General features: G+C 41.4%; 1 protein-coding gene and 1 non-coding gene across 2 annotated transcripts in view; both read left to right on the plus strand.

Moving 5' to 3' along the window:
- Positions 1 to 4,256: 4,256 nt before the first annotated feature.
- Positions 4,257 to 27,748, plus strand: part of ARPC2 (actin related protein 2/3 complex subunit 2) — a 29,638-nt gene continuing 6,146 nt past the window's right edge. Inside the window, exons 1-7 of the mRNA XM_061187296.1 lie at positions 4,257 to 4,363; positions 4,583 to 4,664; positions 12,875 to 12,909; positions 14,573 to 14,685; positions 18,345 to 18,390; positions 21,641 to 21,827; positions 22,475 to 22,568. Coding sequence (XP_061043279.1) covers positions 4,591 to 4,664; positions 12,875 to 12,909; positions 14,573 to 14,685; positions 18,345 to 18,390; positions 21,641 to 21,827; positions 22,475 to 22,568 — 549 coding nt within the window. The 5' untranslated portion in view covers positions 4,257 to 4,363; positions 4,583 to 4,590. The remainder of the gene's footprint in view (positions 4,364 to 4,582; positions 4,665 to 12,874; positions 12,910 to 14,572; positions 14,686 to 18,344; positions 18,391 to 21,640; positions 21,828 to 22,474; positions 22,569 to 27,748) is intronic.
- LOC133079277 (small nucleolar RNA SNORA42/SNORA80 family) lies at positions 7,480 to 7,616 on the plus strand. Its single transcript, XR_009698147.1, has one exon. It is a non-coding gene; the product is annotated as a small nucleolar RNA SNORA42/SNORA80 family (small nucleolar RNA).

Here is a 27,748-nt window from a genome sequence, read left to right on the forward strand (position 1 = left end):
CTAATTCTTATTTTAAAAACAATCAGATGTTTTTTAATATCCATCCACTTAAAGTCTGACAATGCCAAGTGCTAGTAAGGACAAGGAGCAATGAGAACCTTCATACATTGCAAGTGGAAGTATACATTGGTACAACTATTTTGGAGAGCAATTTGGCAACATCTGGAAAAGTTAAAGGTGTCCATAATCCACATCTCAACAGTTACAATCCTAGGGATATACTCTAAAGAAACTTTCACACCTGTACACAGGAAATGTGTACAAGAATGTTCCAAACAGCATTGCTTGTAATAGAAAAAATACTGGAAAGAACTTTAGTGTCCTTCAACAGGAGAATGGATAAATACCTTGGTAATCATAACATATAATCGTACATTGGAATGCTACATCACAGTTAAAATAGGTTCATGTAATGACGGGTAAATCTCAAAAACATATTGCTGACTAAAAGAAACAAGTTTCAAAAGGAGATATACAGTATGATACTTATTAACAAAAAGCTTAAAATCATGCAAATTTGCTACACATTGTTAATGGATACATGCATATGTAGTAAAAGTGTAAAAACATGCGTGGGAAGGATAAACACCAAATGCAAGGTGATGGTTACCTTTGAGGAGGAGGGGGAGGAAGGAGAAAAAGGAATAGAATTGGGTGGGGTTCACAGGAAGTTTCAACTGTATTTCTTTTTTAAAAAGCTCTGAAGCAAGTTTAATTATAAAATGTTAAGATTCAAGGAAACTGGGTGGTGGGACAAAGATATTTGTTCAATCAGTCAGAAGTTTAAAAAAACCAAAAGCAAGATGAAGAAAATGGGAAGATTGGTTGAAAATCTGTATAAAGAGCATTCTAGGTCCCCAAGCAGTCAGGTGATTATCCCATTTCCCATCTGACCCATCCCATTTCCACCCCTTCCTCCATCTCCACCAACAGAGATTCATTTTCTATACACTCAAGCCCAGTGGAAGGCAGTGGGGAGGCACAGGGATTATAATGGGATTAAGTGGAAGTGGGCTGGAACTTTAAAAGCATTCTTAAGACTCTGGGAACACTCATAGCCAAGTTTATAAGCCCCAAGCAACTAGAGGATCCTTCTCTGGAGAAAAGACCTCCCAATATTGACATTTGTGGGCCCTCTATGAAATCTGGCACATCATCAGTGCACCTTAGAGTGAAGTCCATTAATCCAGTGCTTCTCACAACATAATATGCATTTGAATTACCTAGGGATCTTGCTAAGGTACAGATTCTAAATCTGTAGTTTATGGTGGGAACTGAGATTCTGTATTTCCAAAAAGCTTCCAGAGGAAGCCAATGCTGCTAGTCCCTTTTAAGTAGTAAGGTGCTTGTCAACTCATCTTGCCCACACACTTCAGCTTCCACTCAGCCTTTTGGAGTCTCATCCCTAAATACGAACAGGCTGCTAAAGTAACCAGACTTTTGAGGACGGCCATTAACATAAATGAGAGAGACAAAAAAAAAAAAAAAAGAAAGAAAAGAAAGAAACAGAGCAAAGAGCAGTTTAGTTTAGTTTTTAGAGAAAAACTAAAAACAAACACACTATAGTATCCTCAGAAAGATATTCCTGTCCACAAAACATGTAATATCCTCAGAAAGATAGAAGATATTCCTGTCAATAAAACAAGGATAGAATAACATGGGAAGGGGAGTTGGGGAAAAAAGGTCTTGGGAATTAAAAATAAGAAAACTGAAACTTAAAATGGTTGAAGATAATGACAAGGGAATACCGCAGAAAAATAGAACAAAAAAACAAACAAAACAAGAGTTTCAGTTTTGCACGATGAAAAGAGTTTTTGAGATTGGTTGCATTACAATGTCAATAAACTTAACACTACTGAACTGTACACTTAAAAATGGTTAAGATGAGAAATTTTATGTTATGTACATTTACCACAATTAAAAATAAAAATAAAACAAACAAACCCAAAGAAACAAAAAATAGAAGAAAAAAATGAAAGGATCAATCCAGAAATCTAACTTATAAATAATAGACATTCCAGAAAGAGAACAAAAAAAAGTGGAGGAGAAGAAATTATCAAGTAAATAATCAAAGAAAATTTCCTCCAAAACGGAAGTACATGAGTTTCCACTCTGAATGAGTGCTCAGTACAAAAAAATTAAGAGTCACAGCAAAGCACATCATTATAAAATTTCCAACCAATAGCCTAAAGAGAAAATCCTAATGCTTCCAGAAATGGAGAAGATATAACATACAAAGCATCAGGAATATGAACAGGAATCAGACTTTTTACAATAGCAACCCTGGAAGGTAAAAGAAAATGAATAATACCCTCAAAATTATGATGGAAAATCATTTTCAAACTTGAATTCAATAACCAGCCCAACTATAAATTCAACTACAAATCAAGCATTAGAATAAAATTAAGACATTTTAAAATATGCAAAGATCCCAACAACATATCCCTTATCTCTCTTCCTTACAAGGTTACTAAAGGAGGTGCTTTAGCAAAAGAAGGAAGTAAACTAAGAAAGAAGAAGGCATGGGATCCATGAAATGGGCAAAACCAGCCCATGACAGCAACGAAGGAAAATCCCAGAATGACAACTGTACAGCAAGTCTAGAGATCAGTCAGTCCAGATTGAAACAAGAGGAAGGAGGCTCTGGGACAAAGACTCTAGAGAAAAAAATGGAACTTACCCATTTGAGTATATGGAAAATATTGCTAGACTTTTGGACAGAGTCCTGGAGCACTTGCAGGGGTGGGGGCAGCCAACTGTAGATAATATAGAAAATTGACAAGTGAGGAAAAAAGGCAATAATTAACTCTAAGAAAAATGGAGGGCCGTATAAGCTAGAAGGCATGGTTGTGCTACCTTTATTGGCTCATTAGTAAACAATATTCCCAAACATAATTTAAATGCTGATTATTGGTTTAACTAAAAATAGTTACATAAATGTGGAGGTGGAGAACAGAAGTGATAGAGTCATTCATGTTCTTATCTATCACGGCAGGAAGTCAACAAATAACCCTTAAAATTAACAAATCAAGAATTAGTACTATACACATTTATTTAGATATATGGATCTAATCTGGATGAATATCTAAAGGAGTTGAGGCTATTGCCTCTAAAGAGTAGGCCAGAGAACTACTTTTTTCATTACAAGCCTTCTAGTATATGTATATATGTTTTAAACTATGTATGCGCATTATTTTCGTTCAATAAACAACGTTAAAACGTTAGCATATAATTTGGGGGTATCCGCAACGTCTCGAAGTTTATCCATGGCCGGTAAATAAAGAAATCCGTTTTGAAGGGCTCTCTGGGCCTCGATGACAAGAGCTAGTTTTTTGCTCATTTTCTGCATTCCCCATCCCCCGCTTTCCTGGGAGCACTTAGCATAAAATAAATCAATACATGTAAAAAGAACTCAAATTTGTCAGATTCTCCCTGGAGAAGGAAAAATACAAAACAAGGCACACAGGCAGAAGGTAAAGACGCAGCACAAAAATGAGTTCATTTCCCACATGCAGTTGAGTAAAAAAAGTATGTCTCTGGCAGACGTACTGGAAGGTAAGGGTTTCAGAGGCAGAGAAAATCATGTTCGGGGCAACTTGGAGGCAGCTCCAGGCACAGAAATGGAAGCATGACAGGGAACCAGGTAGGTTTATTCACTTCGGTGACTTCTCATTCCTTTCCTTCCTTGCCCTTTTAACACTCTGTAGTTACATAAATTGAGTTTGTAGTCCGTTTCCTTTACCAGACTATGAGCTCCACGAGGGGGGGACCTCATCTGTTTCACGCGCCACTGTATCCCCAGCGCAGAGCAGGAGCCCACTAAACATCTGTGGAAGAAATGAATGCACGATGGTGCCGCCGGACAGCCATTACTGTGGCATGAGGAAGGGTCACACTGACAGCAAACAAGCTGAGAGCAAAGAAGCCGGCTAGGAGATGACAAGGGTGAGCTTCTTGTAGGGTCTCTGAAATTACAAGACGGGAAGAGTGGAAGTAAACCTTTGGGGAGTGCGGGAGGGAGGCGCCGGACAGTGAGGCAGGCCTCGGGGAAGGACAGCAGGCTATGAAACACACTAGCCACAGCCAGTTGCAGCGGTCTATGGGAAAGTGGAGTTGGGACTAGCGGCACCGCACATGCGCATGTGCGGCCTCCGCCCCCGCCCGGCGCACCTGCGTGCGCGTGCACGAGGGGTCGGAGCGGAAATGGCGCCGCGGGGCCGCGCGTCCGGGAGGCGAGCGGAAGTGGGTGTGAGAGCGGAAGTGGCCGGCTAGAGCCGGGGGCTGGGCGGGGATCGGGCTTGTCGGTGAGGCTGCAGCGGCGGCGGCGGCGGCTCGGCAGGCGGGTTCAGGCTTCGGGGGCCAGGTCGGTCGGGTGGGTGGGTAGGTGTCTCCACAGTCAGTGCGTGCGCGGGTCAGCGCGCGCGTGTTCCCTTACCCCCACCCCGATCCCTTTCCCCTTCTCCCCTAACCTCCTACCCCACCCAGCTCCCCTCCTCAGGGGGCAGCAGGGCCGCTCCCTCCGTCCTTTCCTCCCTTACCCACCCTCACCCGCCCTTGTTTCTCCTTCCCCTGCCCGGGGCAGCCGCCGCCATGATCCTGCTGGAGGTGAACAACCGCATCATCGAGGAGACGCTCGCGCTCAAGTTCGAGAACGCGGCCGCCGGGTGAGCGCGCGCCGGGGGCCGGGGGCTGGTGGGTGGCGGGGGAGGCAGAGTTGACCCCTGCTAATCGTTCAGCCCCCCAGACATGGAGGAGGGAGGTGGGAGACCTGGCAGGGTGTGGGGACTGCCCAGGCGGTGTAGACGTGGGCGGTGATTGGGCGCGGTGGGGTGAGGGGCAGAGATGCGTGGGGAGAGGCTCAGAGGAGGGATGCGGAAGCAGTGAGTGGACAGGAGTGCGCGTGCCAAAGTGCAGGAGACCTGTGGGACGTGAGGGTAGCTTGGGCCAGAACTCTCGCTGGAGGATCCCATTGCCCTCTGGAGCGAGCAGGGGACCACTTCCCTCTGTATTCCCCGTCATTGTTCAGAACCCGGAGAGAGCCCATTTGGGATTGGGTTGGAAGGAGTTTTCAGGAATTCCCAGGACTGGAGGAGGAAAAGAAGATGCAGGCCCAGATCACCACCAGTCTTCTCGCTTCCCACCCCCCACCCTCGTCTAAGGGAGCGGGAGGGAAGACTGAAGGCAGGCCCAGCCTTGCAGCCGGAAAACCCGATGATCTCTCTAGTTTACCTTCCCTGAGCCCAGCTGTGAGAGACACTGGCCATTTTGTTACATTTCTCAAGCAAAGTTAGTGGTCCCCCACATCCACAACCCTTCCTTATCGCTCGTCTGAGGTTCTAATAATCCTTTCCCCACCCGCTGTCCTCTATCTGGTTGTTTATCTTTTAAATTCTTATACCATACCCCTGGTCTGTGATTTCTTCTGCAGTAATTCTGGCCTAGATACACAGTTAAAAGCCTCCAGAGTCTATAAAGTTCTTAGATGAAACCTGTTTTTAACCATTGGCTTTTTTAAAAGTGGGCTTTAGGACATGTTTCAAAGGCACCCTTCTCTGTCAAACACAAGAATCAGTAGAAGACAACCTCTTCCCCCAAAGCTGCTTTGCTTTTCTAATATAATATTTAAACCAAGGAGTTGGTTTTAGCTTCTAATTTTTGGTGGCCTGTGGCCAGTCCCTTTGCCTCATTTCCCCATCTGTGAGAATGGGGCTTCACATCTTGCTTACACAGTTGAGGAAATAAGTGCAAACCGTTTCTGGTGAACTGGGAACTAATAATAAGAGAGTAAGTGCTTGGAGAGCCACAGATGGAAGAGGACTGGTGGAAGGGAAATTCTAAGTGGACATAACGAACTTGTGGCTTGGAGGCATTAAAAAAAAAACTTATAACCCACTGCTTATTGAATATATTGTCTCCTATCTCTTTTATAAGGCCACAGATTTTATCTGTAAAACAAAGCACAGCGTTTCTTGAAGTAACACATACAGTGAGCCGTAGCTGCTGTTTCCTGCCAGAGACTGCAGTTGCTTATATTTTAGGCCAACTTGCTTCGTGTCTTAAGCCTCACTTACCAGTTGCTTTGCATTTTAAATGTTCAAACGAATCAGCTTAGTGGCTTATTTTGGGTGATTGCTATGTACTTTTTTGAGCAGTGTAGCACATAGGAGGAAGTTAAATTAACTTCTGCATTTTCACAGCTGATCTCAAGTGAATTCTCAAGTTTAGACTAGCAAAAAATGAGACCTGGGTGGTTATAAGCTGAGCTACAAGATAAATGCCTGTGCATTTCAAGTAGAAGCATGCCTTGTACTGTAGGAGTACCTTCACAACTACTTGTTTGTTAATAACTTGTGATTCTGAAATGTAGCCTATTACTCAGAGCTTCGACTCTTCTGCTTTTAGAACATTACTCTTAAAAAGAGCTACTAACCATTTCAGTGGGAGTAAAGTAGGCACTCAAGTCTGGAAGGCATAAGTTAGAAATTCTGGGACTTTTTTTTACAAAGTATATGTTGTAGCAATGTTGAATATTGGGGCAGGGCAGCAAGTTTTGGCTTTTATTCTGGCCCATCTTCCCTTTGAGGTGTGTCTTTAAGTAAGTGGGCTCAAAACATATTCTGCTGTAAAGCACTTTGAAAATCTTTGAAAAGAGACTATGATATTCAGCCGAGGAGGTAGGGCTTTCCTGGGATTGCAAATGTAACACCTAGCAGAAGCCTGTTTCTAGATGGAGTGTGAATTTCCAGGCATACCAGTAAGGTGAGGCAGCAGTAAAGTAGTTAAGAATTTATCAAGGTGCATGCCTAGCCAGAACTTCCAGAGAAGGGTAACTAGTGTGATAATCATAAACGTTTGTAGGGTTCTCCCAGTGCTCAGCACCAGGCAGGAACAGGAAAGGGGGACCTTTCTGAGAGTATTGGCAAAGTTACAGAGGACCAAAGGGGTGACACGTGTTGGGGTGGAGATCAGAGAAAGATTAAAGAAAGGCAGTAGTGCTGAGGAGAAACCCTGGAGATTTGAAAGGCTTGGCCCTTGTGGGAACCTGCTGGGAGAGGTCAGCTCCACCCTGCTTTACACTTCTCAACAAACCAGTTGGGGAAATCAGGTTCTGAGCAGCCTTCCCCAGAGTGAATCTTCCACCTTCACAATGTCCAATAATGATAGCCAGTAACTACATGTGGCTAGTTAAGTTTAAATAAAAATTAATTAAAGTGAATTAAAATTAAGCTTCTCAGTCACACTAGCCACAGTTCTAGGGCTGAGTTGCCGCATGTGGCTAGGAGCAGCGGTATTTGGGTAGCAGAGATGTAGAACATTTCCATTATTGCAGAAAGTCTGCAATTGGAAATGCAGCACTGTTCCAGCTACTAAGAACATAAGCATGAGATAGTCTTAAAAATAGTTCTGTCGTATATACTTCAGAATACAGTTAGAGTAATTTTCCTTTTGAAGTTGATCTTATTTTAAGTGCCTCTCAGAGCATGGTAATGGATTTATGGCGGGTCCTTCTCTATGGGCCTCTCATAGTGTACCCATGCCAGAGTAAATTGCAGCCTCGAACCATTGCCCAGCCTCCTTACCTGTGGGCTGTGAGCACTGAAGGGTGTTGTACAGTATGAAACAGAAAAGAGTGATGCCTCTCATATCATCCTGCTGGGTCTTCTTGCCTGTGACATCCTACTAAAAGTCTAAATTTCCTTCGAATAAAGCAGTTCTGTCATCTAAATTGTTTAAGAATACATTTGGGGACTTCCCGGGTGGCACAGTGGTTAAGAATCCGCCTGCCAATGCAGGGGACGCGGGTTCGAGCCCTGGTCCGGGAAGATCCCACATGCCGCGGAGCAGCTAAGCCCGTGCACCACAACTACTGAGCCTGCGTGCCACAACTATTGAAGCCCGCATGCCTAGAGCCTGTGCTCCGCAGCAAGAGAAGCCACCGCAGTGAGAAGCCCGCACACCGCAACAAAGAGTAGCCCCCGCTCACCACAATTAGAGAAACCCCATGTGCAGCAACGAAGACCCAACACAGCCAAAAATAAATAAACTAAAAAAGGAAAAAAAAAAGAATACATTTGGTCACGACACCCTTTTAATTTGGAGGCAGTTCCGACAAAGCCTAAGATTCATTCCAAACGACTTACCTTTTTTTTTTCTCCTACCGCCCTCCTGGGAAGGTGGCTTATTGGAATGATTTCTGTATCCTCACAGAATGATAGTTATTGGTAAATTGTCTTCCCAATTCTTAGCCTCCAAAGGATTCTTTTAAGGATTCTTCTTAGCCTCCAAACTAAGAGACTGTGACTGATTAAGAAGCTATGCTGAACACTGCAGATAACCTCATGTGCAGGTCTTGTCAACAGCATTTTGTTTTTGTTTTTTTTAATCATTTAGGAAGTCTTACCCAGGCCCCCAATTAAAGCAGAAGTAATCTGGCAAATTAATTTAATTCTTTTTTTAGTATATACACACCAAGAGCCTTTACAGCCTCAGAAGCTAGGCTTGTCGACTTAGCTGGAGTCCAGAATTGAGGAAATGCTGTCAGATGCAAATTGCTGTTGTTTTAAGTGCATGCTGGCTCCTTGCCACAGCTGTGCATATTGTGGGGAGCTGTGGTTCTGTGAGGGGGAGTGAAGCTCAGTAAGCAGGCTGTGCCAGTTGGGGTGGGCGAGGACTGTGGGAGGAGAAATTTGAGAAAGGAATAAATTAAATCTTGCTGATACCTTGTTCTCATTCCCAAATATGCTGCATATGTCCTCAGAGAGACATACTGGTTTGAGGTGATTTGGAATTAGGACATTGTTTAAGCATTTAGAAGAAATTGGATGTAGTGGCTGACTTGCTGAGACGATCTAGTTGGTCTTTTTACAGGTCACTGTAGTTACACACTGCTGCCCACCCTCTGGCTGCCTTGGAACCACTTTGGGCATAAAGCCCCAGAGCTGCACTCCTTACGTGTGTACCAAACGTGTGACTCCTTAGGGGCAGGGCCTATGGTTTTGTCATCTTTGTTTTCCCAGCATTCTCGCTGTGTGTATAGTCAGCTTAGTAAGTGTTTTCTTGAAGCAATGGATGAAGCCAGATAGAATGGTTCTTAGTTTCTTTAGCAGTTTATCACTTTTCTGACATTGTGTGAATCAGCTTTTAGAACCTCTTTGTTCTCCTTATTTTGATACGTGGCTTAACAGAGAGTAGGACCACCCACCTCTTACCTAGCATGATCCATTTTTCTAGGCTTTGCTCAAAAAGGAGGATGGGAGCCTTAGAGAGGACTTAAAGGAGAGTAATCAAAAACTTTATGGTGAGATGATGAGCAAAACTCAATAATTCCTCTAATTCAGCTTATGGAAGGGATAACTAGAAGAGGGACATAAACAACGGGGAACTGGATGCATTTGGGAGTAAAAACTCCAAAACCCTTAGTGAGAAAAGAGGATTGGATAATAACAGTTGCCAGGAGTTCTTTATTGACTGATTAGTGACATTCTAGAAGCTTCCTTAGAAAAAGGATAAAAGGAAATTTTTTTCTAAAGGATTTTAAGAATGACTCTTGAAACCCATCTGAATGAATTGAATATGTTTTAGTGTCTTGTACTGTCCAGTCAGTAACCCTGAGGGCTTATCCAGGGAGCTTTAGTCTAGGATTCCAGACATTACGACAGTCTGACAGTAATATGGTTCTGTTTCTCCTAGTTGTGCTGACCAATTCCTGATACTGGGAGTTACCACAATCCCAAAACCTCTCTCGACCATGACTCTGAAGTCTGATCTCCTCTGATTCTACCTAGAAGAAAAACTAATTCATTGATCACCTTCTATGAACCAGGCGCTTTACTATAAGCTTTAACGTGGTTTTGTTCCATTTCAGAGTGTGCCTGGGTGACAGACAGCAGTTCCAATAATACAGTTGACAAAACTGGGGCTCTTGGGAGTTGGAGAGGGAGTAGACGTATGCATTAAGCATTGTACAGGCACCCTTCCCCGGTGATTCCTGGTTTGTCACACACAGAACATGACCATATCTGTGGCACATCTGGGTAAATGGTCTACCCTAGAGATCCTGCCTCTGGGCTGCCCTAAGGGCTGTGGGGATCATTATCTCAGCATATCTATAACTTAGTCACAAGACCCTGGTTGGGAAACTTTGCTGTCCCCATAGCATCTCGGTTAGTCTTCACAACAACCTTGTGTGGTAGATGCTTTTAATCTCCGTTTTCTAGAAAAGGAATTTTAGGCTTGCAGACATTTGAGTAACATTGCCTGTGGTTACATAGCCAGTAAGGGACAGAACTTGAGGTGAAGAGTCAACTCTGAAAGACACGCTTTTTCTGTGATTAAACTCACCCCCAGCATCTGAAACTTTAGCAGACGGTCGAACAGAAAATAACTTAACGATTTACCCTTTTGGCCTATTAAATGATACACTTTCTCCCAGACCAATCTTATTCCCCTCTAGCTCCATGATTTTAAACCACAAAAGTAAATAAGAAACACCTGGTCTTGGAATTGAGTCACGGCCCTGTCGTGGTGTATTTCCCGCTCCGTGCGGTTTCCGTGTTGGGGCACAGAGTTCTCAGACCTCTGACTCCCAGCTGACGCCTCAGGAGGACTCCTTTGGCCCAGTGCTCTCCTCAGCAGCCTGTCTCTCTCCTCTACAACCTTTATGCAGCCATAAATAGTAAGCTAAAATATTAATGGCAATGATTTGACAAATATTCCCAAGTCAGGCAGCAAACCACGTAGTATAGATCTTAGAGACTTCTCCCAGTGGGGAGCTGTGCTCAGGGAACTTTACGGCCTAGAGAAATGCAGAATTTCAGAGTCAAAATGTTGGAACCCTAAGGTTTTTTATCTATACTTGATTTTTCTCGGTCTGTTGATGAAGTGAGAAAGTGAGGAACTCAGTCCTTCCTTGGCTGAATTAAAGCCTAAAGGTTAAAAAAATAAAAAAACCAGCGGCCTACTAAGTGATACAACGTGGCCTTTTATAAGCCTCCACCCTGCCTCTTTGGCACAGCCAGCCTTCCTCTGGAAAATGTGCTTCAGTGCTTCCTCCCGTTGTGCAGCCTCTTAATATTTCACTCAAGCGGGCTGTAGATTAACGTGTCTACTTCTTCCTTGGCTCCTGTTTTCTAGAAGTGAAAAATGGTGGTTGGCCATTCATTGCCTTAGTCTCCAGGCTACAGTTTCAAATGAAAGATCAGAAACAACTTAACTTTTTATACAGTTCTTTCATCATATTTCGAACTCACTGCTTGTCCGTAAACCCACTTGATGCTTCGATTCTCAGACACCCAAAATACTTTTTCTAAGTCACATATGGATGGCTTTGAAGAAACAGAGTGGAACTTTGTATGTGATTTATATAGGCTGATTTTACAACAGGGCTAACATATGCTTAGGAGAGGCCAGTTTCCTTGAAAGGCATTGTTTAGCTCTGCTGCAGCTTTTTAACAGTCATAAACCACGTTATCTATTCCATTATTTCCCAGCAACTCTGGAGGGTAACTCAGTCTTTGTTCCTTTTACAGGTGAGGGAGCGGAGATAGTAAAAGAGATACGCACTTGATCGTGAGGTCTTGAGCAAGCTAGGCAAGAATAAATATGAAAATGTGTATATCTTGTCTGCTGGCCCATAAAACAAAGTGGAATCATTTGAGTTTTAGGGTGTTAGCTGATAAAACTGTAGAGTCTTCATTCGTTTCCTACCATTGGGCTTTGAGGAGAAGTGAGGAAAGCATGTAAAGTAGCTTTTCACTGGAGGTTAATTGACCGTTATTGTTTATAGCTAGGATATATGTCATGCTTTCTAGGTAATAACTCAGCAGCATTTATCAAATAGAAGTCCATGTTCCAGGCTCATCTGGGAATCACCCAGAAGGTGTTAGACTGTCTTTGCCTTCCAGGATAAGTTCTTCTGTGTCTGTTCTCTTGTTTTATCTTTAGCAGTTGTGAGAGGTAGGTAGGATCATTTGTGTTCTCCCATTTCATAGATGAGTAGGCAAGAAAATGAAGGCGTGTAGTGTTAATTTGTCTGAAAACATGGTCCTGAAGAAAAGGCTAAAGTTGGAAAACAGGTGTCTTAACTGTTCTCAGTGATTTCGCAGTGTTATTTTGTGCTACACTTTATGGAAGTACACACTGGAATTTAAAAACAAAACCAAAAAAACTAGGGTGGAACCAAAGAGGGCTTCACTAAGGAGAGTGGTGAGTACTTCGGTCATATAAGGGAGAGGGAAAGATGTGTAGGAAGACTAACAGATTGTCTTTGAAATGGAATAGAACTGTATCGTTTATGGCCTGAAATCATCCTTTCACTTTAAGTAAATTTAAACCATTCTATGCTCTGTTTAGCAGTTTTCCTGCTGAGTGTGCTACCTCCACTGAGTATGTCCCGTGGGGGAGGGATTGACCAAAAGAGGGCATTTTGTGGGTCACATATACAAACGTGTCTATCATGGTCTTAAGGAGTTGAGAATTGAAGGTGAGCACAACCACAGCAGAGATTCCAGCTGCAAAACAAAAGCTTTATCTGTCCTGCTTCCTTTTTTCAGTCCTCCACCCTAAATAACTCCAGAGGTTTAGATGCATGAGAAAATGAATTGTGTACCTGGATCAATGGTAAGTATAAGATTTTTACAGGATGGTTCGATCTTAAGTAAAGCTCAGGAGCCTTTTGCAAGTCCCCTTGAAGGCAAGCAGCAATATAGTTATATTGTTTTTTGGCTGCACCATGCGCCACGCAGAATCTTAGTTCCCCGACCAGGGATCGAACTCATGCCCCCTGCATTGGAAGTGCGGCGTCTTAACCACTGGACCACCAGGGAAGTCCCAGCAATATAGTTATCTTAACTAAAGGACTTGTTTTGTTTTGCAGAAACAAACCAGAAGCTGTAGAAGTAACATTTGCAGGTAAGTGCCTTTATCTCACCTACTAAGAAGAAGGCACAATATAAAAAATAGAAAATAAAATTCTTCCTAAAATAAGCTTTTTAGGGCTACTATCTTGATTGTCTTTTTGTGTGTGTGTGTGTGTGTGTGTGTGTGTGTGGTCTTTATTTTAGATGATTATTCCATGGATTTAGTGAGCTATATAAAGTTTCCTGCTGATATCTTAGAAGTTCGGGTTTAATTTTGTGGTACAAACTAAGGTTTTTTAAATTTGGAAATATTATGTTATTATCTTTAACCATCATCTTAGTTTGCCTAGCACTAGAGGAGTGGGGAATCACAAAAGTGCTAGAGACCTGTTCCACAAGTCAGAGGAGATGTTACTGCTTTCTTTTCCTAGAAAGAATTAGGTATTGTTACTACTCACTTGCTGTGTGAACTTTGAGGAGTTGGACAGTCATGCTCTGTAGAAATGAGGGTACTTGGCTAGATGATCTTGGAACACTTTTTGCAGCTCTGAAGTGCTGTGACTTGGAGGCCAGGCACCATCCCCTTCCCCTCATACTAACTAGCAATGCCAGATCTCCCTAAAGTAATTACACTCAGCACCTGGTTTCAAGAACTACAAGAGAGGGGAGGCCTGTGGAGTACAGAAACTTAAGGGATAACCAAATGCAGTGTATGGGCTTGTTTGGATCCTAATTCAAATAAGACAACAATTTTTTTTTTTTTGAAGCTGAAGTCTTTATTGACAGGATCAACAGAACATGAGTGGCAGAGTTGGCCACAACGTCCCAACACAGCACATTCTGACATTCAAATTAGACTTATTTAAATGTGGCTCCTTTTGATTCCTTCAACTTGGTACTATGATGATTATCTGTGCACAGGGATTCTATATTGAAACAACCTCACTAACATCACCACTGTCACTCAGTTTTTGGAGACTAACAGCTTGGTCCAAATTTTAAAAAAGGTAATAGGCTAAAAGACAAAAAAAAAAAAGTCAGCTAAGCTATCAGGCCTAATCAAGAATGGCTTAATATTATTCATTCTCTTCTTTGAACATTTTACATAAGTAAGACAACAATATTTTTTTTTTTAATTCTTGAGACAATATTTCAGTGCTTGACTGGATATTTGATATTAATAAATTGTTTTTTTAAATTTAGGCATGACAGTGGAATTAGGGTTTTTTTTTTTTTTTTTCAACTGTCTTCTTTACCTTTTAGAGATGTATTCTGAAATATTTACGGGTGAAGTGACGTGTGCGATTTGCTTCAGAATAAATCATTGGGAAGGGGTGTGTCTAAGTGAAACAAGATTGGCCATATGTTGATAATTGTTGAAGCCATGATGAGAATAGGGGTTTGTTATACATTATATTTTATACATGTTTAAAATACATCACAATAAAGATTTTTTTTTTAAATTCTTTCAGCACCAAGCTGTGATTAAAGTAAAAATAGCTTTGTAATTTTAGAAAAGAGCAAAGGGGTAAGTACTCTATAATTCTATCTCAGTGTTTCTGCTGACTTTCCACATGGATTTAAAATAAATGCAGTTTTACTTTTATGCCTACTTGTAAGGGAGACTTCCTTGTGGCCTGCAACATGTAGGCAGGTACTTTGAGATATTATTCCCTATTCCCAAGTTAAGCAACCTTATTTGCTTTTCCTTGCAGATTTTGATGGAGTCCTCTATCATATTTCAAATCCTAATGGAGACAAAACAAAAGTAATGGTCAGTATTTCTTTGAAATTCTACAAGGAACTTCAGGCACATGGTGCTGATGAGGTAGGTTCCACATCACTTTTCCTTGGGACTCTTGTTTCCTCCTCACCTTTTCTTGGTAGCTTGCCCCTCCTAGAAGATCCACGGCACTGAGTCATCCCTACTGGCACGGGCCACTCTGGATGGCTTGCTCACCTAACTAGGGGCTCTTGACTCTGTTTCCCATAGTCGTAAAGAAGGGTGTTTCCCAGAAAGAGTTTTGGTTCTTTGCTTGCCTGCTTTTTACTCTGAAGAAATAAAGATGTTCTCTATCCAATGAAAACAAAAACAGCTTTAGTTCTCAAAAAATATAGCAAAGAATGCTTTTCCTTGACCAATACAAAAATAGCTATCTACAAGACTGAGATGGGTTCTGTTCTATTTCTGTTACATTGTGAAGCAGGTGTATAACCTCTGACCTGTTTCAAGTTTACAATCTTAATTTCTCATTTTGGAAATTTAGGCACAAATCTGCCCTTTAAATTTTTTAGTTTAATGCTCTTTAGAGCTGGCCTCTTTAAGTATCTGCTCTTCTTTATGACTACCTTAGGGGAAATAAGAAAGGGTGTCCATGCGTTATGAAACTCTTGATGGCCATGCTTTATTCACTGGCTTCTTTCAATGGGTTTGGTTCCTGTTGAACTATGTTTGCTCTGGGGAGAGCCATTTATGGAAGAAAGAAAATGCTATTACACCAGTGTGTGCACGTTGTGGTTGGGTCTCAAAGCAGGAAGTATGACTCAGTTCCTGAATCAGTTTTCAAATATCTTTTAGTTCTAACAAAGTAGGTTCTCCTTAATCTGGTGAATGAAGATACAGTCTGGTGAATGAAATCAGATATATTTTCTTTCTGATTAAGAGTAGTAGCTTTTGACTTATTTAAAATTTATGTAATGAAAAAGGCTGTTTGCAAAAGAGTATAATCAAAATCTTAATAATAAAAACTAAAATTGATGTTAACCATGAAGAATACCAAGAGCCATACACAGTCACTTCCCTTACTTCTTCATATGTGATTGGTTTGCCCTGTAAGTTCAAGGGTAGAGCTAAAACCTTTTCTGATTTGCCTCATAAATTCAAGGGAAGAAGGATGGTTTAGAGAATTTGTATTCAGGGTTATTTTACCTGAAAAGGAAGAGCTTCAGGAGAAAGACCTAGTCTTTTAAAGCATTTGAAAGATTATTAATTATGTAAGTGATACCGGCTGACTCTTTACCAGATGAAGAGCAAGGGGAAACAAATGGCATTAAGCTGGCCGTGCATTACATGAAGTAGAAGACAACTACCTGGAAAGAACTGTTGAACATCTGAACAAACAACTAAAAAATTGTGTGATCATTCTCCCTAGATAGTCCTCTCTCTTTAAAGATCTAGGTGCAATAAGAACAATCCTTGGGAGGGAGAGAAAGTGTTAAGCTAGATTTCTTAAATCTCCTTTCCAGTCTGTGCTTTCCTTATAGAAGAACTCCAGAACACATTGCTATTCTCGTAGGTACCACAAGGGTCAAAGAAACAGCCCCACCCACTCAAGTGGGTGGAGTACGTAACATTCGCAGTGTTGGGGCAGAGTGCACAGTAAATGGCTCCCTGGGTTGGTTAAACAGTGACCAGCCTGGGATAACCACAGGAAGCTTGTTACTTTGTCACAGGCCCTTTTTCAAAGCAGAAAGCCCTTTTTCAAAGCAGCTGCTGGGGTAGGAAGGTCTGATCTTCTGGTGGCTGGTTGGAAGAGGGGGCACAAATTGAAAAGTGAATCATGGTTAAAGGTGCAAGTGAAGTCAGCAGGGAAGCGCTGGCTGGTTTTGCCAAGAGGAGGGAGCAGAGGAGTTGAATGTGGTGTAATCTTGGCTCTAAAAACCTCTTAGATCTCAGAGTATTAACTTGGTAACTTGGAATTAAACTAAATCTTAGGTGCTGTGGTTTCTCCCACATCTGATTTTCCCTTCCTCCAAGTACACACAGTACAGGATTGTAGCTAGTTAAAATTGTTAATGGGATATGTGTGTTACTTTTTTTTCCCCCAGACAGTTAAGGAGAAGTGGTATATGGGACAACTGAAGGTCAACAGACTCTATGACCTTGAACCTCTCCCTTTAGTTTCCTCTTCTGTAAAAGAGATACCTTACAGTGGCTGTATGGTCACCAAATAGGAACTACAAGTGGCATTATTTATCTTTTACCTTTATACAAAAAGTGTGGTCACTGATTCATGCGGTGAGGTCCACCCTATTATCCAAGTTTTGTACGTTGAGAATTTCTTCCAGCTATAGGATAATGGTTGATATGTGGAATACTAAAGAATATTTAAGAATGGGGGGAAAGAACCTACCATGTGATAATTTTTTTAAATGGGACATGAAATAAATGGTTTGCTCCTGGTTTGTTGGTTTGTTTGTTCTGTTTGTTTTAAATAACCTAGAGAGTACATTGAAAATAAGATTAGAAGAAAAGCATCGACATTTGCTCAGATCTATTATGAGTCCCCGGATGTGGGAGATGGGCAGTGAGACCACAGGAGTGAACGAGACAGAGGCCCTGCTCACATGGACCTCCACTCTAGTGCTGCCTGTGTTCGCAGTGCTTTTCGCTGGCTAGTGGGATCCTTTAAAACACACATGCCACTCTTACAATTAAAACAAGTTTGTACTCTTGTTCATTTTTAACTTGGTAACTTGTCTTAGATTCAGTACCTCTTTTTTTGGTATCCCAGAAAATGCAAGAGGATCATTAGTGTGTTTGTGGTGGCATAGAGTTAGAAATTGGATGCCTAGAGACAAAACCCCACAGCCTGTTATACTACTGAGGGTTAATATATTGGCCTCAGTTCTACCTTCCTATAAAATAGTGATGACACCTTTCCTCCCTAAGTGTAAGGTTTTAATGAGACTTAGTAATAAGCCCTGTCTGTGTTTTGCCTCTTAAACGTATAAAGACTACTAAATACTGAGAGGTTATTAAATTCTAGTGACTTTAATATTTATTTTTTTTCTCTCTTCAAATAACTGCCTTTCTACCGCTTAATGTGTCCCATATAACATTTAAGTCGGAACTGTTGCTTCCCGAATAAAAAGTTTGTTTCTTAAACCATGTCAGCCTAGGAGCAGTTTCTACCAGGGAGAGCAGTCATACTGGCAGAGAAAAAATAAGAAGGTGTAAAAGGGGCTCTTGTTTTATCATTTACTCCAAAAAGCTGGAAAGTAGCCAGCTGTAAGGATTGGTTTTGAGAAAAAGACATTTAGAGAGTACAAGCTTCTGTGGACCCACCAGCATAAATAACTGGCTAAGATTCAGTTATCCATTGCTTTTTGTCTTTTAAAAAAAGATGATGGTGAGCTAAGTAATTTTAAAGCATACAAGATAAGCAAGCTAACTGGAATCAGCTCCCGACAGTTCTGGTTTTATCTTGTCATGTAACGGGTGTGACTGAGTCCTAAAAGAGTAAAGGGTGAACCTTGATTGAAACACAGATCCTAGACCAACCTTTTGGAGTTAATTGCAGTTCTGTGAGTGATTTGCTTGGTAACTCAGATAAATCTGCTTCCCCCTCTGTATCCAGTTTCTCATTCGCCATTTGAAAGTAAGGAAGAACGCTGGCTTAGGAAAAGCTTAGCCAGCACAGTGCTTTGAAAATAATGAAATTATCATGGACTTTGAATTAACCTATTTGTTTTTGTGTTTTCTAGTTATTAAAGAGAGTGTACGGGAGTTTTTTGGTAAATCCAGAATCAGGTACGTAGTAATGTGAGCAGCTGTGGGATGACATAGAAAGAGACCTGTCCTTTTTTGTGCTATGCTTTTTTTAGCCAAAGGATTTCGTTTAAATGTTAATTCATCTTACAAATATTTTTGCATGAGTTCAGTTCCCACTTCAACTCTCTCCGTAAAAATAGCTTTCAAGGGGCTTTGCATTGTCCAATAATGGTACACATTATTGTTGTAGTCACACAGAGAATTGATGTATGCCATTTTTAACATTTACTGGATAAGGCCTAATGACTCTCCCTTAATGTTTCAGCCAGAGGGCCACCTTTGTTTGCCCATGATGATTAAAATGCCTTTTGAGAAGACTAAGCAAACATTGAGTCTCCCTCCTAGCCCCTAGTAACACCTTTGTCTGTACAGTGTACATTTGGAGAAGGAAAAGCAATATTCACAACTATTCTCACATTTTCAAGTAACAAAAATTTCAGCCCCTTTTATCTGTTCTTCTGATCAGTGATCTCTGCCTCCTTCATGGCCAGAGGTATTGGAAAGCACCATGGCCATCCTTGATTAGAACAGCTATGTTACACAGCTTTAAAGGAAGTTTAAAGTAGAAAAAAATAAACAGTATTTTTATCCCTATGATTAAGTGGTAGTGTCAAATTCTGAGGTGTCTAGCCGGGCCCCCATAGTCAGGACCAAGTTGTAAGACTGTTGGAACATAATATTTGTTACTCAAATCCTGTGACTGTGGTACCTTGACTAACAAATCCTTCTAAAAAGGAAGGTGTGTCTGTCTCTTTTAACAAGTTACTTTAAAAACAACAACATGACACCACCTCACCATTCCTATTAGAATACCTTCCTGTGACCCTTATATGCTGCTTTGGAAACAAAATATCTAATAAAGAAAAAGTGCCTTTGGAATGTAACTTGCTACTAGGAGTATTTATGGATGAGAGCTTTGCACTCCTAAAGAATACTGAAATGTGTTAATCCCCAAATTGATGGTACAAACGTATCTCAGAAATAAAAGCCAAAAGATAAATAACACTGTAGGCTTTAAGAGGAATCAAGGAATTTCAGAAAGAAAGAAAAAAAAAAAGAACTAGAGCAGAAAAAGCATAAAGGAACTCTCGGACATGCTTGTCACTGCTCAGATCCTAAAATCTATCAGAACAAGCAGAGTATAACTCAGAGAGCTTATGTTTCTGTCTCTGGGCCTTTTCTTCCACTTCCTGTGCTAAAGCACACACTACCAAATTGCAGACCTTGTGTTCAGACAAGTGCAAAGTATAAAAACATGTGAAGGTAGCATGTCTCTTCCTCTTTTTCTATGGATTTATCTAGGCAAGTTTGGAAAACTCAGCAGGGCATACTAGAGTTTTACTTTTCTTCATTTTCAGTATGTTTTGTTCATCATGTCAGAAGCCATACTTAAGTCTGGCTTCAGTTATAGTTTTATTTAGTTTGTTTTATTTGGCTTCTTAAAACTAGCAGACCTCAAGTTTAAATATTTTCTTTTTTAATCTAATCTTGTGGTCTATTTGTTTATCTGGTTTTCAGGTATCCAAAATGGAATGGTGATTGATATTATTTAATATTGGAGTGCCAAAAATGTGCTAAGCACTATCTAGAACAGAGATTTAGATAGCCAGCCAGTGCTCTCAGTGAGGATAGATCCAACAAAAAACACAGACCCCAGGAATGCTTTTGGGAAGAAATTAAATAGTAACAAAGTATAAAGGTCTAAGATACTTGGAAATGTAAAATCTATACAGTTCTGGCAAAATTATTCCCATCAGTTGTCTAGAATATGAAATGATCCTCGGTGATGTACAGATACTCTTGCAGAATCATCTAGAGGCCTTTGCACAGGTATTAATCACTGGATTATAAAATAAAGCATCCCAGCCTTGTTGGAATTTGTACTGGACACGCTATAAAGGAGGCAGAATAGTGTAGTGGTCAGTACACTCGGATTTCAGTCCCTGTTCTGCCCCGTTTATTGATGACCTGCTATGTTCCAGGCACTTTAAATACTGTGTGTTCTTTTAATTCTCCCAGCAGACTCCCCCAACTCACCACCCTTTTTTTTAACAGATGCAGGAATTGTAGAAGTTAGGCAATTTGTCCAAGGCCAGAAGTGTCAAGGCCAGGATTTGGACCCAGTTTTTGTTCAGCTCAAAAAAGAGTTGCCTCCACCTTCATATCATGCTGCATTTGGCCTGGCACTTTGCTTCTTTGAACCTCTTTTTCCCTCTAAAATGAGAATAACCATATTCTGGCCTACCTATTTCGAAGAATTCTATTTTTTTTTTTTTTTTAATTTTATTTATTTATTTATTTTATTTTTGGCTGCGTTGGGTCTTCGTTGCTGCACGTGGGCTTTCTCTAGTTGCAGCGAGAGGGGGCTACTCTTTGTTGCAGTGCGCGGGCTTCTCATTGTGGTGGCTTCTCTTGTGGAGCACGGGCTCTAGGCGCGCGGGCTTCAGTAGTTGCGACACGCAGGCTCAGTAGTTGTGGCTTGCAGGCTGTAGAGTGCAGGCTCAGTAGTTGTGGCGCACGGGCTTAGTTGCTCTGCGGCATGTGAGATCTTCCCGGACCAGGACTCAAACCCGTGTCCCCTGCATTGGCAGGCGGATTCTTAACCACTGCGCCACCAGGGAAGTCCCCAAAGAATTCTTATGGAGATCAAATGAAGTCAAATATTTTAAAACACCTTGAAAATTTTACAGGGTACACAAATCTATTGGGGAGGTATATGTACCCTTTTTTTTTTCCTTTTTAGGTTTTTTTCCCTACCTCCACCCTCAGGGTTTGCGATGGCATGTAAGCGGGTATATTTTATTATCAAAAAGCAACCCAACTGCTGGCCGTGTTGGCACTTGGCATGTTAAACCTCAGAGAAAAATATGTAACTCATATTATAGCTTGATAGCATCTTCAGCCCCCTTCACAGCTGTGTCTGGAACATTAAATTTCTAATGAAGGTTCCAGGATTATGACTTCCTCCCATTCCTTATTTGTAATCAGTCATCTTTGATATTGATTCAAATTTTTGCGTAGTATCTGTTAATTAGCTATATATATATTTACAGTAATTCTGCAAGAATTAAGATTTTTTATTTCATCTCGTTTGCCCTGTGAAGTAGATGGGAATGGACAGCTTTCTACCTGGGTTAAAAGTATAGACATTGAGACAAAATAAAATGTCATTAGAACCTGTAAAGTTTTTTTTAATATAATTGTTGGGTGTTTTTTTTTTCCCCTCCAGGATACAATGTCTCTTTGCTATATGACCTTGAAAATCTGCCGGCATCCAAGGATTCCATCGTGCATCAGGCTGGCATGTTGAAACGAAACTGTTTTGCCTCTGTCTTTGAGAAATATTTCCAATTCCAAGAAGAGGGCAAGGAAGGAGAGAACAGGGCAGTTATCCATTATAGGGATGATGAGACCATGTGAGTATAGAATTTGGTCCTGAAGCCTGGTGTGGCTGTCACGCGTGCTTACTGAAAGTCATTCGGCTAAGTCAAACCTTAAACTCTATTGTGTGAATCCCCTGAAGTGTCTTTCTCATAAAATTTTTTAACCCAGGATGTAAGTGTTGGGGAGGAAAGGCCACTTCTCCTTGTCTCCAGATACTGAAAGTTGGCAAAAGATGAAAAGAGAATCCAGTGCTTTCCTTGAAGGCACCACCATTTTGAGTCCCCTTCAGTAGTATAGCTGGATAATCGGGAGGCAGAGGGTGACTAGGTTCTGTGTTGTTGCAACTCTTGGATCATCTGCATGCTATGAGTCTCATAGTATATAAAGAAATACATTCTTTAAAGTGGAATTCTGAGAATCACTAACTCTAGATTCCATGTCATAGCATATAGACAAGTTAATAACATCCACTTTGGGTGATTTTCATCTCTTGCCTCACATAGGGCATGTGTTTATTATACTGACTTTGTTGGCCATAAATACTTAGTCTCACTGGCACACCTTGTTTTATGAATTAACAGATTCGTGACTTTACCCTCCTACTTCATTTGTAGAGCAAGTTCTTGACAAAACCCTGTTCTGGTTCTGTACTCACTTTCATGGGTTTTGTTTCCCTCAGGTATGTTGAGTCTAAAAAGGACAGAGTCACAGTAGTCTTCAGCACAGTGTTTAAGGATGACGACGATGTGGTCATTGGAAAGGTGTTCATGCAGGTATGGAGCAGACATCTTGGGGCGGAACCATGGCCTGGTGACTTACACCTTGTCATCAAAGCACACCATGAGCGTAGAAAAGAACTGGCAGCTCATTTGATGCTGGAACTTGTTGAAGATTTAATTAAACAGCCCCCATCAAACTCACTGAATTTTTTTTCTTAGTGGGTTTAGCCCTTTCGCAGGACTGGACTAGAGGGTGAATTGAGTATTAAACATACTAACAAAATGACTGAATATTAAGCATCCTTCCTGCCGTGGGGTCTTTGATTTAAAGCTTGGTCACATTTCCTGCCCTCTTATGTTTCCTCAAGTTTCTAGCAGGGTCTACTTGCCTGGCTTAGTCCCAAATAAAGTCTTTTCAGAATGGAATCTAGAGAAAATTCTTAAGTAGTAGGTAATGCATTAATAGGGTAGAGTTGTCGAACTGACAGTGAAGAGACGGGGTCTGAGTTTGACCGAGGTCCCCATGGAGGGAGTGCCTCCCTCAGAAGAAGCTCATCTACTAGAAGAGTAATGGGGTTTAGCAGGACATTTTGTAACTGGATTTCTGGTGTGGTTGGACTCAGGCCTGACACAATACATCCGTTGTGGCTTTGTCATGCTGTCTGCTAACCAGTTGCTGGCTTTAGGATGTGAGAGCTCATTGGTGAAGTGGTATCCTGGCTGGTTTCTTCTGAGATGGCTCAGCATTCAAAATCTAGTACAGTGGTTAAATTTCAAAAAACTTTTTACGTTCTTTCTGTTCCTTAGCAGGGTGATGAGATTTAAGAATTCTGGGACAGAATCTCTTTTGCCAGGTTGAGTTGAAAGACAGTTGTGCTTAATATAGTGAGAATACTTTATGTGTAGCCATTCTAAGTGGCTAGGGAAATCTTCAAAAGGGATATTCTCAATTTGATCCATCTGTAGTGGCTTTTTGGTTTTTTTTGCTTTTATAAATTTATTTATTTTATTTATTTTTGGCTGTGTTGGGTCTTTGTTGCTGTGCGCGGTCTTTCTCTAGTTGCGGCGAGCGGGGGCTACTCTTTGTTGCTGTGCGCGGGCTTCTCATTGCGGTGGCTTCTCTTGTTGCAGAGCATGGGCTCTAGGCGTGCGGGCTTCAGTAGTTGTGGCTCGCAGGCTCTGGAGCACAGGCTCAGTAGTTGTGGCGCATGGGTTTAGTTGCTCTGCGGCATGTGGGATCTTCCCGGACCAGGGATTGAACCCACGTCCCCTGCATTGGCAGGTGGATTCTTAACCACTGTGCCACCAGGGAAGCCCATGTAGTGGCTTTTTGTGTTTAACCTAATTAATCAGAAACTAATTTTGTAGTCCCTGTGCAGAAAAATTGGAATATTGACACAGCATTTGAGAGTACTCAAACTTACAAAAGTGTGTGTGTATGTACATAAATATATAGATATGTATATCTTGGGTCCTAAATGTAAGCCTCAGGCAGGCATTTCATGTGTTTCTATGCAGAATTGACAGAGGAATTAAACGCAGTAGCTCAGAAATTGGGCTAAATCCAGACTGACAAGCTAATTTTAAAAGCTATGAACTATATATTTAGATTTGGCTGTTTTTTTACCAGTCTTGTTCCATTTTATTCCAGACAGCATCTTAACTTATTTTTATACTTTAAACAGATCTTATCTTGGAGATTGTACTGGAGATTTGTTCCTTAGGAGAATTTTGTGTGTTCTTTTTTGCATGTGAACTTAAGCTCTCCCTCAAAGTACATGTGGTAGGGCACTTGTCTAAAAGGAAAAAGAAAGTCTGCATTTTTGCACTGACAGTTTCTCCAGTGAGTGACGGGCCTGGCACCATGTGAGAAGGCAATGCTCAGGAAGCCATCCGCCCTGCCTCCCTCTCCAAACTCAAAGGCTGGGGTAATTTATTTGAAATGACCGTAGAAACCTGGACTTATTTTGCTGGTTTTCCCCTCCAGGATAAATCATCTGATCATTGTCCTGGGCCTAGTTGTTTTAAATTTCTAGGAGAAGGGAGAACAGTGGATGCCCAGCACAGAGTGTTGTGACCTGGGGAGGCTGTTTGAAGTTCCTTGTGGTCACTAGTCTGCTTGCTGTGGGTCTTTGTTTTCTCATGCTGGCATGCACCTCCAGCCTGGTCAGAACACAATCCCTGCTTTTGTCATTTGGCAGGCAGACTTGGAGGGATGCTTATTGCTGCCATAAGGAAAAAAACAGGGAGTTTCCATTACCCACTCATAAGGATATCCTAGTGCTCGGCTTTGGGGCATTATCTTTGTAGGCATATGAGCTGAGCACCAGGGAAAATCTGGTAGATATCCTCATTTCAACGCTTATTACGTGAAAAGCAATAGGAACAATAGTTACCCTTTTGGACATTGGAGTATGGTGAGCTAGGATTTTTTTATATTATTAGATCTTTAAGTTAGTTCAGTAAGTAACTAAGAGAAGTTAAGTGGAAACCACTGGTTTCTCCATGTTCAGAGACAAGACAGGAGCAATTTGCCTCTTAGGCAATTGTGAAGATGCCCCTTTTGAGGCCCCTTGCTACCTGTATACATGTGGGGTTATATCTATAGGATATTTTCCTGAACTGGGAACACTGATTCAAAGTGAGTAATTTTGGAAGGTATTGCCAAACTCTTCTCCATAGAAGTGGTGCCATTTTCCCTCCCACCACCAGTGCATGAGAGTGTCCATTTCCCCAAAGTGTTGTTGAACTTTTGGATTTCTGCCAATCTGACAGGTTAAAAATGCTATCTACTTTTCTTATGAACAAGGTCAAAACATCTTTTTTTATGCTGAAGGCTATTTTTTTTTTTTTCCTGTGAGATGTCTCTTTATGTCCCCTACGCATTTTTCTGTTGGGTTATTGATCTTCTCAATTTCTTCATATACTAGGGAGATTAGCCCTTTTTCTGTGATAAGAATTGCAAATATTTTTTCCAGTTAGTCGTTAGACTTTGTGGGTTGTTTTTGTTGTTGTTTTGTTTTGTTTTTTCCCCATGCAGAACTTTATACGTAGTTAAATTGGTCAACCTCTTATGGCTTCCAGATTTTGAGTCATAGTTAGAAACTCCTTCCCTACTGCAAGGTTATAAAGAAGTTTACCTGTATTATTTTCCTGGTGTTTTTATAGTTTCATATTTTACACATAAATCTTATTACCTGTGTGGAGTTTCTCTTGGTACATGGTATGAAAGGTAGATAACATTTTTTTTCTAAGTGGCTACCCACTGGTCCCAGCAGCCATTATTTAAAAGCCCATGTTTACACTACTGATTTTAAGATGCTGCCTTTATCATATACTAAATTTCTGTGTATATTTGGGTTTATTCTAAACTTCCTGTGGTCAGTTGTGCTTTGATGGAGGAAAGAAATAGTATTGTGATGCTCAAAAGACATCCCAGCTGGAGGGAGAAAAATGAGGCAGTATTGCTGATACGTATGTAACAAAGACACTAAGGAAAAGAGAGCTGCTGGTTGGTGGGTTGATTGGCTTTTAAGTGTTATGTAAGAGAGAAAACCAAGGAGAAACATGAGATTGCCTAAAGGATAGCCCCAAATCAGAAGTATATTGTTAACCAAGTCTGAAATGTTTGAAATGTATCACTTTCCATATACAGAACTGTTGAAATGCTGCCAAGTCACCACAGGCTTACAAATACTCCAGCTGGTTGTGAATGCCACGTGTACCAGTGAACTGGAGCCTTCAGGAAGCTTACTAAACACAAGAAAATACTGGTGGGCAGTTATTATCTGTTCTGTTCCCCGCCCCCCACCCCGCCGAGGCTAAAGAGGAAAACTGATAGAAGTTAGAGAACCTCCCAACCCAGTTGCAGAATGAGAGGTATTTTCTAGAGAAGGGCGATCTCAGAAGCTTTGCTTTAAGAATTTCCATTTTGAATGATCTTGGATCCTTCCCTCCCTCTCCAAGTATTTTTCCTTTGGGGAACAAAATTCAAAGGGGAGCTAACCTAACCCAGTGATGTTAATTTATTTCCCACCAACCTTTAGAAGCCACGCAGTGAGCTCAGGAGGCAGGGTGGTGAAACAGGCGAGATCCCAGACTGGGCATTAGACCCCCTCAGGTGTTATCCTTCCTCATTTACTGAAGGCTTGCTGATCAGTGTGTATTCTCCTACCTGCAAATGGAAACATAGTCCCTGCTCCTTTACAGTGTCCTGACACTGACACTGAAGTCAGCTAGGGTAGAGGTGCTTTCTTTCATTCAGCAAGCCATGTGCTAGACAGCCTCTTTGAAGGGCAGAGGACTGCATCCAGAGATGAATAAAAGCAGGATCCTTGGCTTGAGGAACTTACAACCTGGTGGGGAAGGCAGATGCATTAATGAATAGTAAAGTATCACAGTAGAGGTTTGTAGAAAAGAATGGGAACCCCGAGGGGAGAGCAGCCAGCTACCCCCAGGCTATTGGAGATCGCGTTATAGAAGAGGTCATATCTGAGCAGCAGTAGAAGAACGTTGCAGACCAAATGGCTGTATAACATGCTCTCAGTGTACTCATGAAACTCAGAGACCTTGGAAAGCCTTTGGTTCCATCCTTCTGCCGTCACTCAGAGAATTTGGATCGTCGGTTTTACTGGCATTGCTGGAAAATCTAGTCCTGTTCTTGCAGATCTGGGTTGAGACAGGGATGCCTTCTATCACTTGTCTATTTACACAGGAATATATGGATTGGGAAAGCTTGAGATGTGGAGATTAGAACATGGAAGGAATGGCCTGGTTTTTACTTCCTTAGGCATTTTTCTGTAGTTTGGTGAGGGTGGATACATTTTGTCAAGGGTGAGCTCTTACGCAGGATGGTGGTGATTTCATCCACGGCCATTCTAGAGCGAGAATCAAAAGTCGGACTTCCAATTCTCATGTCACACAGTCTCCTTTTCTCAGTGAACACTAAGACAACTCAACTTCTTTAACACTGTTGTCTTCTCCCAAGAAGGACTTAAATTTGGTCTAAAGTTCTCATTGATGAATTCTAAACAGTAACAGGGTCTAAGTTACCTCAGTGAAACAAGACTTGTGCAAAGGCTCAGACCCCAGAGAAAGCATAGTATTCATGAAACTGGAAGAAGTGGAGGTGGGGTGAGAGGAGGAATGAAAAATTGGTCAGCTCATAAGGGGCTTTGTGTGCAACGGTTAAATGAGTTAAGACTTCAACTCGAAGTTTTTTTTTTTTGGCTGCG

This window comes from Eubalaena glacialis, chromosome 1, assembly GCF_028564815.1.
Source record: "Eubalaena glacialis isolate mEubGla1 chromosome 1, mEubGla1.1.hap2.+ XY, whole genome shotgun sequence".
Lineage (NCBI taxonomy): Eukaryota > Metazoa > Chordata > Mammalia > Artiodactyla > Balaenidae > Eubalaena > Eubalaena glacialis.